Source organism: Hirundo rustica, chromosome 1, assembly GCF_015227805.2.
Source record: "Hirundo rustica isolate bHirRus1 chromosome 1, bHirRus1.pri.v3, whole genome shotgun sequence".
Classification (NCBI taxonomy): domain Eukaryota; kingdom Metazoa; phylum Chordata; class Aves; order Passeriformes; family Hirundinidae; genus Hirundo; species Hirundo rustica.
Genome location: NC_053450.1, coordinates 33,515,023 through 33,529,082, shown reverse-complemented (window position 1 = coordinate 33,529,082; position 14,060 = coordinate 33,515,023). Strand labels below are relative to the sequence as shown.

Sequence of the window (14,060 nt, the reverse complement as noted above, 5' to 3'; positions counted from 1 at the left end):
CTGGGGATCTCAGAACTGGACACAGTACCCCAGATGCAGCCTCACCAGGGCAGAGTAGAGGGGGAAAATAACCTGCTGGCCACACTGTTCATAGTGCACCCCACAATGCCATTTGCCTTCTTGGCCACACAGAAATATTGCTGGCTCATGGTTAATTTGTCTTTTTTGTGTTTGTAAACACAGAGTTCAATTTATGCTGGACTTTGTACTGAAGTCCAGTTCCCAGAATCTAACTGTGACTTGGATATAAATTGCATCAGTGATTTGCAAGAGATTAGTGGTATTTTATGAGAGAGAATAGGAAAGAACAGCGAAAGGATTCCAACTATCCCAGCTGCAAGATCGCCTGATCTTTCTGACCTCTTCTGGGCCAGGACATGAAACCTAAGTAGGAGATAGAATGAGAGGCTAGAAATAGCTAAGGACTCGATCCAAAAAATAATTCATACACTCAGCACCTTTTCAGGCTGTTATGTTCCCACTTGTCTTCATCAGGAAATTAAGAACTGAAGTTCTCTTTTTTGGGTTTGTACCTAGGTCACAGTGAAGATGAATCCAGTCAACCCAAGCAAAGAAAACTCATTACCTTTGTTTATGGGTTATTAACCAATTCTCCCGTTTTATTCCTCTGTGGCAGTGTGCCTGAATTCACAAAATCTAAAGGGACCTGCCTCCACATGCCCTTTCCCTGCTCCAAGTTCCCTGGTGCAGCTGTTCCCCGTGTATTGTCTGCAGCTGTTTGGCGCTGGCACCAGCCCAGCCTTGGCATGTCCTGCATCCCATCCTTCGCATTTGCTGCCAGCAGCTTTTTCCTAAGTATGTAAATACAGTGAAGGGACTTTGTAATTTTAACTTTATAGCTTTCCAGAGGTGAAGGGGAAAAAGTATGTACTGCCTTTTAGCTTTTCTATTTCACCTGCTGAATACCACAGATCTACAGTGGAAAGACATGTAAAGACTCCCCAAGAGGTCACAAGATTCCTTGCAGCATTGGGCAACATAAAATGTAGTTCTAACTACAAATTTATTATATTTGCATTGAGCTATGTGATTAAATCATCTATGTGTAGCTACACACAGCTTAGAAGACATTTCTCAAAGAGGTATAGACTGGTCTAGGTCTGGCTCCTTACAAGCCTCTTTAACATGAGAGCTGCAATCCTATTTAGCACTTCTCTACTGCATGTGGGAAACTAAGCAGGAATGATAAAAACACTGGATGTATGCACACAAATGTAGTAATACAGTTGGAAATTGCCGAATTGTGTTTATTCTTATACCATGGTGTGTGCTCAAGACAAAAGTTTATCAACATTTTGTGCTGTGCACAGTAAAGGAGACGAGTTCAGAAATTAAGAAAGCTCTGGGAAGGAATCAATTTTTTCTGTAAGCTGCTTTTAAAAACGTGCTTTTTTCTTAGTGTTTTGCAGCTCTTAGGAATTATCTCAACAGCTGCTTGAGTGGAGGGTCACTGTTTGGAAAAATGGGTGACCTCAGCAGGCTCAGAAATGCAGCTCTCTTGGGCTGATTGTTCACCGGAATCTCAGCACATTCTGCATTTTGTACTTGCCTGTTCAAATGGTTGTGAGAATTGCTGTAGGATATTTTAAGTTATGAAGATATTGTTACTGCTAATCTTCCTTTTTTTCTTCTTCTTTTTAGGAATCAGTAATGAAGAACTGCTCCGTCAATTAAAAAGACAATTTACATTTATCTTTTCCAGAAGAGATGTGTATTTTAGAAGTTAATTTAATAATTAAATCAAGAGCACAGAAAAATGCAAGTCTCTTTGCCATAATAAAAATTAGTAGCCCAACTTTCCTTTGTATGAAGCAATATGAGGAGGTGGCATTGTCAGGAAAAAGACTCCATTGTAGGAAAGCTGTCACTGTAGGGCACGAAAGAAAGACAAGAGACTCCAAGTATTTCAGAAGGCAAAGAGTAGAGAAGGCATTATTTTCTAATTCTTACCTCCTTTTATAAGGTGTTCTGATACAGACTTAACATGATTGGTGAATAGGAACAACACCTCTCTAATCCCATTGGTGAAACTAGAGAAACAGCAAAACACCACCTGGAGAAAGATTGTTTTGAGAAAGGATAGCTGTTTTGCCAAGATTGTTTTGAGAAGAGCTTTCTTGCGAACTTTTCCCTTGGGAAACAGTTAGCACTGCTAGCAGGCTAAAATCTCTCAGACTTAGAAATGTCAAGCCCACAGAAAGCATTTAGCATCCTTTACCATAAGTGAGGAGAGAATGACAACAGTGGCAGTTTCACACGTGATGAAATTTACTAAGCAGAATTTCTTTGTTTTAGTTGGCGGAATGATAATTTATGTAGTTGATATTGGAGTGGACTTCTGGGTAGCTAGTAGGTATTTCTGTCAAGGACAATACTCTTGGAGTATATTGATACTGTGTTTTAGAGGTCTTTCATCAATAATAACTCAGATATTTAGTTATGAGTGGTTTAAAAACGACTGGGAAGGTACTGATACTGGGAAGCTGAAATTGGTTTTTCTAGTTCATCTCTTTCATTGTGGAATTTTTATAAGGTAAGCACATTTAAACATTTATTTTAAAATGAAAAATCATGGTGCTTTAGGACAGTTATTAAGCAGTGCTTAGTATGGCTTCAGGGACAAGACCAATTCTGGCCTTTACAATTACTACTCCATGGAAGCAAATGGATTTTTGTATGGTTATGCCAGTGGTAAATTTAGTCAGGTTTTGATGGACATGTAGTTCTGCTATATACCTTTAAGTAATGATTTTTATCATTCGCAACCCTACTCTGTTTGATTAATGAGCCATTTGATGAGGCATACCTAATAAAAATGATTGCTTTGAAATGTACTACTGTCATAACTGATAAATACAAGTTTTCAAAGTGATGTTATGCATACTAAGAATCTGAGACAGCTGAAGAAGAAATGTTTGAACCTGAGTGTCTAACCATATTTAGAAAATCCACCAAGAGTCTGATGAGAAATGAATAGCTGAATAGTTAGTAAGGATACTTGCAGCAGTCTTCCTGCAGGGGCTGACTTGATGGTGATAGGAAACTTTATTTTCTTGGTGGATTACCTTAACTCTGAAGTGATCCACAAAACTCTTGGATTTACTTGAACTCATACTCTTTCCAATGAATGTCTATTATCATGAATTTCTATAATTTTGAATCTTCTTTCCCAGAATTAGCTCCATATTCTCTGAGTGGCTTATTTTGTCCTTTACTTTGACAGTGTTGTCAACTTGGTTGCTTGTTCGTTATTACATGAATGACATTTTCTCTTGTGCTGCTACTTATGCTTGGAAAATTTCCAAGATGTTATGTCTAAGTTACAAAGTTCCTTCAGCCACTCCTCACAATTCAGCAGTGTGGTAATGCATACTGTAATGTATGCTGGAAGAAGCAAGCTGGCATCTGTGCTTGTATCTTTGTGATTAACTATGATATACTTTTATTATATGTATTTTCCTTAGGTGTATCAAGGTACAACTTCCTGCTGTACTCCCTCTTAGTCATCTGATTTATGCAGTTAATTTAGAGAATGAGTCTCTCAGGTTTATCTGTGCAGTAAATGGATAAAAATAGATTTTGTCAAGTCAGGTCACACTTGTTAAGGTGAGATTCACCCGAAGGTCATTTGGGGCAGATATCCATATTCATTCAAAGAGAAAAATGAGGGCCTAACCAGTAAATAAGATTTGGTCAGTGAACTCTGGATGCTTGAAATTATAAGATGTGAATGAACCTTATCAAATTATCTTTTTCCATTTATTCCTTTCTTTCTTTCCTTCTTCCCTCTTTTTGACTTTTCCTTCTTCTCCTTTTACACCTCCTGCTCCTTCTTTAAGCTTAGACTCCTAGAATGGTTTGGCTTAGAAGGGACCTTAAAAATCAGCTTGTTCCAACTCCTCTGCCATGGGCAGGGACACCTTCCACTTGACCAGGTTGATCAAAGCCCCATCCAACTTGGCCTTGAACACTTCCAGGGATGGGGCAGCCACAGCTTCTCTGGGCAACCTGTGCATCACCACCCTAAGAGGAAAGAGTTTCATCCTGATATCTTGTCTTAGCCTACTTCAAACTTTCAGTTTGAAGCCATTCCCCTTTTTTATATCACTCCATGCTCTCATGCAAAGTCCCTCTTCAGCTTTCTTCTAGGCTCTCTTTAGGTATTGGAACTGTTGACTTACAAACTAGTACCCTTTGGATACTGGAGGTTTGTACAGTGCACAGAATAATGGGAATCAGTTTGGTTTTGCTAACACACTGAAAATGCTAACTAACAAATATGAAAATCGCATTGCTATATATATTTATACATATATACCATATAGATATAAAATAATAAGAAAAGCAAATTAAAAATATTTATTATCTAAGAAGGATTTAGTTTCTTTTATTGGAAAGAGTGCATACCTGAATTTATATTTAATATGAAATAGTATGCTCTTCGAGGAGGCAAAATTAAGTTTAAAACGTATTATTAACTATGCTGACTAAAATTATATTCAGCCTGATCCATCTAAATGGCACACACAGATGTTTGTAGAATTGAGATCAATCTTGACATAACAGACAACATTATGACAATAACACAGTCAGGGAATGTGGGGAAATGGGACATTTCCTTAGGGCACTGTATGAATTCTGGAGCTGTCTGATGTGTAGCAGTGTGCTTCATCAGCCAAGGACATACCTGTGGGAGACTGTTTAGTCTCATTAGCAATTCATAACCTTTGCTGTCAGAATAGAAGGTCATGGATGCAGCAGCCACTGTGATACTGGCAGCTGCTGTTGTGCCTCTTGATGCTTAAAGGTAGCTCAGAATGCCCTGCAACTTTGAATAGAAGCAGATGAAGAAGTTTTCTTTGCATATTTGTAAAAATCAATTCTAGATCCATGAGGCATCAGAGTAAATGTGAGTGCTTTGCTGAACCTGGGGTTATTTCATTACATATTTCTAAAAGACGGTGGGAAAAATCAGAGCCAACCAGGGTGATGTGCTGCAGAGTGGGCCCTGTTCTGAAGCAGGACCAGCTGGCAGCAGTGAGCACACCTGTGGGAAATGCACTCTGGAAAAGGAACTCTTCTTCTTAGTGACAGAGCTCTGGGAGGAGGAGAGTAGGTTGAGGAGTATCAGGGACAGAGGGAGATGCACACTCAGACTGCTAGAATCAAACCCTGCCTTTCCTGAGACAGTGCCACAGGCAGGCATCCATGATATGGATGATTCTCTATACACTCCACACCTGCTTGAGTCCAGTGACTTAAGGTTGGGGGGCAATGGCAACAAGTTCCTGCCCAGTGCAGGATGTGTGTCTCCCCTGTGATTACCCCACCTTCACAGGTGCCCTGCATAACAGGTAGGAGGCTCTGCAAGTGGAACTGAACAAAAACTCTCAAGTAACAAGTGGCAGGATGAGAGGAAATGGTCCAAACTTGCACTAGGAAATTTTCTTTGCTGAAAGGGTTGACAAGCATTGGAACAGGTGCCCAAGGAAGTGGGTGAGTCTCCATCTCTGGAGATATTTAAAAGATTTGTAGATCTGGCACTTAATGACATGGTTTAGTGGTGGACTTGATACTGCTGGAGCAGTGGTTGTTTTCAGTTATATTAAAGATCTTTTCCAAACTAAATGATTCTGTGATTCTACGTGCTTGATCACATTTTCTTAATATAAATTTACTGACCTAAGTATTGACTCACTTGCATCAGTTTAATGGGTTTAATCCAAGTATTTTGATACTTAGAAGGTGAAATTTAACATGCAGTAGAGAGTAATTTTCCTTTGTTAAGGATTTGTACAATGCTGAGAGCTGTGACTGCATGACCAGAATTTAGATGGGGAAATCATTATTGACAGGCCACTCACACCCTGCCTATATGAATTTCTAAATGACACCCAAATATTTACTGGTGTAGTTTGATGAGATGGGATGTGTAGTATAATACTGGGATTGTGTGGCAAAGTCAGTGGAAATCTGAGGGGAAGCATGTGATATGGAAACACTGGCAAGGCAGCTTGTTTGCCACATGTGAAGGCTGTGAAACAACAAAACCAATTAGCTGTCACCCCTGTGAATTCCCAGCCAGAGACAAAGCCTCCCTAATTTTACAGGATCTAACTTCATCACCTGTGAAATGATGATGAATAACTGGGAACATCTCAAGAACAGAGAGACAGTGGAGCTGTGTTTCCATGAGTGCTTATAACAAGTAGGAGCCACACCCTTTTTTCCTCCTCCTGTTAAAGTGAATGATATTTAGAAACACTGGTAATTCTTTACCATTTACACATGACAATTCCAGTTGTAAAGAAATTGTAGATTTTTTTACTCTGTTGGCTTTCAAGTAGCTTATTTACCTTGAAATAATGAAAAACACATTCTCTTTAATGAATTTATAGGGAGAAAAAGTAAATGTTAAATGGGCATTTGTCTGTATTATTGACATAACCATTCCACATTCCATATTCCATTTATGATGTACCTCTACCTAAAATATGTAATTAATCCAATACTTTTAATTAATGTATTTTTATTACAGTTGTCGTACATTTTAAAAATACTTTTTACAGTTTGTGAATATTGAAGCATAGAACTTCTATAGCAATAGACATATTATAGGAAAATCAATTAGAGGAGTATAGCTTTGATAGTTTCAAAGTAAGCACAGGGTTTAACTGAGCTGTGAGCATGATAAAAGAGGAAATTTAAACCTGACCTATTCTCTAGTGTGGACTGAACTTTGCCCTAGGCTAGGGACATAGTTTGACTCTAGGTCTAAAAGCTGGCTATGAGCCCTTCCTAAAAGGCCATACTACATGCCAAAGGGACAGATGAGAACGAGAGTACAAGTACAAAATACTCTTAAAATATGAAAATTTGTCACAGTGAACTTACAGTAAGTAACATAAGCACGTGAAGCTCAGAGAATTCCACCCTGCTAAATACATAATTAAAGAGCAGTAGAAGTATTTGGACTTTACTAGAAAAAAATAATGTATTCTATAAAGAGTTCAAAGTCAGAAGTGGACTAATCAAAACTAGTACAACTAGTGACAAATACATAGCATACCATCTTATAACAATATAAACCTAATATACAATGCTCAGAAGGAATGTGGTTTGAAAACTGGCAAGTGATTTCAGGTATGTATCCAGCTGAAATATTCCTTTTAGGACATTCCTTGCCTTGCATAGCATGTGCCATCTCAGCTGTGAGCTCTGCAGCTCGAAATTTGTGCAGCTGGTTTCCACTTCTTGCTGCTTGGACAAACAGAGGCTCTGGTGGCCAAGTCCATGGACAACTAGCAGATCAGTCTACCCAATTGTTTTTTTTCTTGAAAACGTTGCAAATTTTCCAGATTTTTACATCTCAGGTGCGAGAACCAGATGTTTTGGAATACTAATTGTTATATAAACAGAAAAAAACTTTAGATGCCTTGCCAACAGTTCGGTTCTTTGCTTATGAGTGATTATTCAGAGAACAATAAGATAAATACACAAAACCATGAAAATAAGAATTAGTTTCCTTTGGGAGTAAATAATGGATCTAGAGCCAGCTCATGGACTGAGTGGCAGGGATGCAGTTTATGAATCTCTGCAAGGAGGAAAGCAAAGGCTCGTCCCCTGAGGCTCTTGAGTAGTAACAAAGCTGATCCACACCTACTCCTATTGCTGCTTCCATGCTGCAATTCTCACATATATGGTCAACATGCCTTAACATACCAGGGAATAAGTCATGAATCCTCTAGCATGCCCCTAACCCGGGAACTGACAATCCTGGGTGTCCTGATTGTGGCTGTGGAAGAGACCCCTACACTGCCTTCCTGTGGGCAAACGATTTGGTCTTTAAAGGTGGTAAAGGTTAAACGTTTAACCTCTGAAGGAGCCCGGGATTCTCCCTTAGTGAGTGCTCCAGTACTGTGCTCCATTGGGAAGAGATGTTGCATTGGGACGAGATGTTCCTGTGGGATCTGGCTGTCTAATGATCTGCTGCCCTCTGTTCTCTGCATATGGCAAATGCAACGGCGCAGGTTTCATCAGGTCCGTGGTGTTTGTTGTTTCATCAGGTCCTGTGGATGGTCAGGGAATTAGAAAGCTGCACTTTAGCATGAATCTTGAAGAAGTCTCAGATGCTGTCTTAGGGAATGTAAGTAGGAGGCAAGTTAGGGCATCGGACCTTGCATTTCTCAGCCTGTGTATTAGCAGTCTTGTACAACTGTCTGATAACCAAGTGGTGTTCTGCTTAATTTCTCAAGAGAACAGATCCAAATGAATGATGAAAATGTCATAATTTATTTACTAAATTAGTGGTGTGGGTGGGTGGTTTTTTTTTTTGTTTTTTTTTTTTTTTTTTTTTTTTTTTAACAGGAAAGGCTCTAGTAATCTTTGCAAGGCTAGAAAAATTGGCTGAAAAACTATGAATTTCTTTAAAAGGCACTACTTATGCCTTCTGGTTATAGTCAAAATGGGTTCATTGGAGAAGAATGTTAAAAGCTCAAAACATCTGTGAACTCAATAGACAGAAATAGGCTTGGAAGTGATGTCTGAAGGCTGCTATGATCAAAATCCTCTTTATGGACAAACACTGGATTTATATACCTATAAAGCCAAGAACTTACTATAAGCTAAATTCTAACAGTTGATTCCAAGAATCACTATTAATCTAGATCTATTTATTACAGAAAAAGAAAGAATATGTCTATGTTAAAAATCTTCAGTAATAATAATAATAATAATAATAATAGTAGTAGTAGTAGTAATAATAATACAGTTGAAATTGTTACACACATATTTTTTCATTCCAATCCCTTTTTTCAAGTAATCCCTTATCATCCTATACATGTGTTTTTCTACACTGTATCCTATCTCTCCACATTTCAGGACCTCTACTATCATAGCAAGACAAGATTTCTCTATCCTACATCATCATGTATGTAATAAATACCTTATTTGATGCATATCTGCCTGTTACTGTTACCCATATAAAACTAAAACTATGGCACAAAAAAAAAAAAAAAAAAAAAAAAAAAAAAAAAAAAAAAAAAAATCAACCACCTAGTCAATTGGAGGAAATCACCATTTTTTTTCTGCAGAAAACTCAAGCTAAACCAAGTAATACAAAGTCACAGACAGATCAAGAAACTGTCAGAGCAGGCCTGGTGAGCCTCAGTTCTGAGGCCCTTCAAGGCTGATACCAGGCTACCAGCAGTGGCAGTGTCTATTGCAGTGCTGCAGAGTTAAAGACCATCTACAATCTGCCCAGTCAGTGTTAATGACCACTTGAAGTCATTACCAGCAGAAGAGGGCAAGCATTGATTTGCTTCAAGGCAGCATTTGCATGCATACTAGTGAGGATCCTTCTTCCTGCTTTCATTTGTTTACTTGTTCCAAAAGAGGTTTTGTTTGCTGCTGAACAGTTCACTGGAAAGAAGTCTTTAGCTGTGAAGCCCACTTCTGCAATTAATTACAGAAAAAAATATCTCCTACCCTTCTTAACTTCCAAAGCAGTAATGCAATGAGTCAGGTCACTCACCAGGGCTCTGTGGCTCTGTATGTGAGTCCATTAGAGGCAGCAGAAATATAATAATTTTCAGCATCTGGAGTTCTTGTCCTATATCAAGTTATAGCCACCATCCTGTTTTCCCAAACTCAGATGTAAAGATTACTATGTACAACAGCTAGTTCATCTGTTAATTATCAAAAGAATTTTTGATTAAAACTTGAGAGTTCTTTCCCCTCTCACACTTCCAAGCCTGAAGCAAAGCTGCTGAAAATGGGAATAAGAGCTAGGTTTATCTCCAAGCAAAGCATTAGGGATATCCTGAACAGAATAGATTCTTTACAGCACAGAATCCTGGCCACTTGTATCTGACTAGTTCCATGTATCTTTGCATTTACTGCTCTTTAAAAGGAAGTGTTTATTTAGTTTAAATTAAAAATAAACCAGAACCGTTCTAAAAGTAATTCAGGTGGCACTCGTTTGCCAAGGCAAATAGTTTCATGTAAAACCACTCATATTTAACAGAATATTTCAAGCCAGGAATCCATGTGTCTTGAAAAATATTTTCTGAAATATAAGTCTTCCTGATTATTTAGAAAGTAACAATTTAGTAGGTTTTTTTTAAAAGTCTGTTTTATATTTACAATTCATCAGGAATTATACTTGGGGCTTATGGATCTATATTCTATATATAGATGTGGATTTTCACAGCTGGATACTTATTAATACCCAAGGATACAAAAGGATACAAAATTAGTGATTGAGTATCTCAAAGAGAGACTGAGGTGAGATGCTAAGTGAATTCTCAGAAATGCAGTAATTTAAAGCATTAAGAACCTAACAAAATAAAGCTTGTAATCCTTATTCAGACAAGTCTTGTTCCATTTTATTAGTTTTCCTATTGCATGGTATTGCTGGGCTTAAACGATTCTCTGATATCCCTCATACCATACAGGTATCAGACAAAATCTTACCTGAGTTAGAAGATGGAAAAAGTTGTCATAAGGCTGCATCATTTTATTGAATTGGTGTTCTAAAAAGTGCTGTCTAATAAAGTCTTCTTTTTTAAACAGGTACTGGTTTGCTTTGAAATATGGCTATCAAGTTGCATTTAAACAAACAAGTAGCAGAGATGCATCAGAAGCAGACTCTTCCAACTTCATTCAAAAACAAGCTATTGATGCAGTGACTGATATTAACATGCTCAGGGTGTTCAAGACTTTTCTTGAGACCACACCACAACTTTTTCTTCAGATTTACATCCTCGTGGAACATGACAAAACTCATTTCTATCAATGTAAGTCTGTTCCCTTCTGTTGAGTACCTTACCTAAAAATATAACTTATAACTGGATAACATTTTAAACAAACCTTGGAAAACATATGTTCCACTGTATTATTACTCTGCATTTAATTAGAATTTCTGTCTAGTAGAGGGTCCATTCTGCTAAATCAATGAGAAGGAAAATTTCACTATAAAAATGGAAACTCATATATAAATACTGTACATCATGAATATAAAGCCATAATATCTAATGAAACACAATGATGCATCACTTGAAAATAAGCTCTTAAATGCAATTATCATGTAATTTCCAGAGCAGCTTGATATGTGTGGTTTTGCTTATAGATTCTTTTAAAACTGCTAGCTAGGCATTTGGAAATCAGTAACATAATTAAAGCAGCCCTGCAAGCTGTCACCACCATCACCCATGTTACAGGTGAGGGACAGGGTCAAAACTAAATCTAAGGATGTGTCAGGATTGTAGAATGTCACATGGTGAAGAGATACTGGTTCAACTCTCAGAAGCAAGACAGCAGCTGGACCATTTCCAGCTCTAAAACTAGCAGAATTATTGGCAGGACCTTGACTTATTCAGGGCTGGAATTTATCTAAACAAATGAGGTTACCTGCATTGATGTCTCATGTTCATTCAAAGTCTATGGAGTCAAAATTTACACAGGGAAAAGGACCAGGCAAATCTCATATTGGAAATGACCATGTGAAGGATCAAGTTTTAGTTATAGATTTCTACATTTTAGACACAGATGACTGACATCAATTGGTTGCTGAAACGTAAATTTTTATGGTCTATTTGCAATACTTTGGGAATTTCTAAGACACCTGTGTATGGAGATGGCAAATATGACATGCAACTTAGGCAAGGCCATTAAGGACCAGGGGCTGGGCAGGATAACATAAGTGTACCAAAGAGCATCAGATGCCTAGATTTAAGTAATTAAAGTGAGCCTTAAAATTAGGGTGACTTGTTTTAGAGCAGAGAGTAAATATAAAACTGGGATAAAGAAAGTGTTAGGAAAGCATGGCATTTTCTAAAACTTCATTCAGAAATCATAGTGTAAAATATGTACCTTTTTCTCTGATATAACATTTTTCCTTGTGTTTTGTTTAGATGCTGCCATTATTATGTCTTTTTGTGGTATCTCCTTATCAATGGTTGATTACCAGATATCACTACGAAAATCTCTGCCTGACAAAGATGAATTTCATGTGCTTTCCAAGTTCATGTATCTCTTCTATAAATTGCTTACCATCACTTCTTGGATACTCAGTATTTCATTGATCACTCTACTAAGCGTCAGAATTTCTGTAATTCTGCTGATATTTCTTTGGATCTGTGGCTTCGCTTGGACTTTGAAACAGCATACAACATTTTGCAAGTCTAAGAAGATGGAATATCTGTACAGAACTGTAGTTGGAATCATTCTAATTTTTTCATTTTTTAACATAAAGGGGAGAAGAACAATAGTTTGGATTTCTATTTATTATGCTACTCACACTGTAGTGACTCTAGGTATTTTGTGTGTATATATGTTCTGGAAACATTCCTTTATCAAAGAAACATGTTTTACAATTGTAAGCATCTTAACTATTTCAAGTCTGGTGTTAGGCATTATTTTTCTTGTTGTTTATTACAGCCATCTTCATCCCACTACTTATTGCAGACCTCAGGCATGTTCTGATGAAGTTGACAGAGTGGCCGGGCAAAAAGAGAGAGTGAAAACTGATAGATTTCAGAATTTCTTAATGCAATGAACATTACAGGGGTTTTTTTTTGGTGTGTTTTTGTTTGTTTATTTTTGGTTGTTCTTGTTTTGATTATTTTTGTGACCTTAAAAGCAAATTCTTGCTGGACAGTGTGCTTCTCTGTCATTAGCGCTTGTGTATCTTCACTGAGGAGTACACAATGGACCGGAGTGGTTTGCTTTGAATAACAATTTGTTTTCCATGATACAAAGACTCTGTAACACGAACATTTATGTGCTGGTGAAAGTTACTTTTGACAAAGAAACAATTTAATCTATACATCCAGCTCACAGTTTTAGTTTTTTAGCAATGCAAATGTAACATAGGAAAAGCTAAGAGTTAATTAAATGAAACCTAGCTTTAAACCCACATGCTATTAACTTATGTTGATTCTGTTAAAAACAAGGCTTGTGCTTTTTGTTGTTATTTGTTTTGTTTTGGTTATTTACTTATTTGTTTGTTTGTTTATTTATTTATTTTTTCCCTTGCTGGAAGGAAAGAAGAATGCATTTAAAATAACTGAGGGCAACAATGAGTTTTCTGCTTCTCCCCATTACTGTAAGAACTACAGTCCTTCATGTTAACACACTGTGCTGCCTTCTCCCTGAGCACACCCTGAAGAAGAATATCTTTGATTTATGGCTCAATCACTGTCTTGTCACAAGGAAATTTGGGGAGATATTTTTAAGCATTATATCATCTAGGTGTTTTAGTGACTGTGTTGGTTTTGTTCTGTTAATCTCTCACACAATCTTCTGTATTTCAGGGTGATGCCAGCTTGTTCTGGGTTATAAAGGCAGCCTGCGCGATTTACGAATGGTAACAGGAGTCTTATGTACAAACGAAGAACTATCTTCCATGAGGCTTTCTTCTCCTTTGGGCTCATTTTAAATGCTGATTTCCACTGAAATATGAGGCTATGCAGGGCAGGCAGTGGTGCAGTGTCTTCTGTCTTTATCACTGGAGAAAAGAGGAGCAACTGTTCTGATAACTTGCACTGACAGGGGCTGGCAAAAGATAAAACTAACTTGTCCATCAAGAATTTTTGGCAGAAGGCAGAGTGAAACTAGGCAACATTTCAGTTCTGTGTTTGAGTGCTAAATCAACAACAACAAAATAAGGTTGACAGCCACAGTTTCTTCAGAAATAAAATCTAAGAGTATTTCAGAGCTGCTGTGTTTAAAATCTGTACTATTAAAACTGGGGCCTCTTTCTCTCCCCTCCTTTCTCCTTCCATTATGGTACATTTGCAGTTAGATTGGCCATAGGCAAAGGTAGGGGAACTAGGTTTGAGGAAAGAGGCTGGAGATAAGAAAAACAGGAAAACATTGCCAGGAACCAAATGTGTTAATACTATATATTGATAACAAACTTCTGTGAAACTCTGGGGGAAGAGCTGATGCTATGGTTGATAATTAGGGTGCTTAAGAGCTGTGTCTTGTGTCTTTTGTGACAAGTTCATGGACTGCAAACTGCTTTTTTCTTGTTACTC

At 37.6% G+C, this 14,060-nt stretch overlaps 1 protein-coding gene across 2 annotated transcripts; it reads left to right on the top strand.

Moving 5' to 3' along the window:
* Positions 1-1,989: 1,989 nt before the first annotated feature.
* Positions 1,990-13,595, top strand: XKR9 (XK related 9). Of its 2 annotated transcripts, none has more exons than XM_040072918.2 (3): positions 1,990-2,554; positions 10,594-10,817; positions 11,934-12,926. In XM_040072918.2, the coding sequence occupies exons 1-3, from the start codon at positions 2,256-2,258 to the stop codon at positions 12,575-12,577; spliced, it is 1,167 nt and encodes a 388-aa protein (XP_039928852.1). In that variant the 5' UTR covers positions 1,990-2,255; the 3' UTR covers positions 12,578-12,926. The 2 variants fall into 2 exon arrangements, with proteins under 2 accessions (XP_039928852.1, XP_039928861.1); XM_040072927.1 differs by lacking the exon at positions 11,934-12,926 and adding an exon at positions 13,335-13,595 and having other exon boundaries at positions 2,146-2,554.
* The last annotated feature ends 465 nt before the right edge of the window (positions 13,596-14,060 follow it).

Bases quoted from the DNA above. Each gene is read 5' to 3' on its own strand.
- XKR9 (XM_040072918.2), top strand. From the start codon at position 2,256: ATGACAACAGTGGCAGTTTCACACGTGATGAAATTTACTAAGCAGAAT. The intron at 2,555-10,593 runs GTAAGCACATTT...TTTTTTAAACAG, and splicing joins CATTGTGGAATTTTTATAAG to GTACTGGTTTGCTTTGAAAT. The intron at 10,818-11,933 runs GTAAGTCTGTTC...TGTTTTGTTTAG, and splicing joins CAAAACTCATTTCTATCAAT to ATGCTGCCATTATTATGTCT.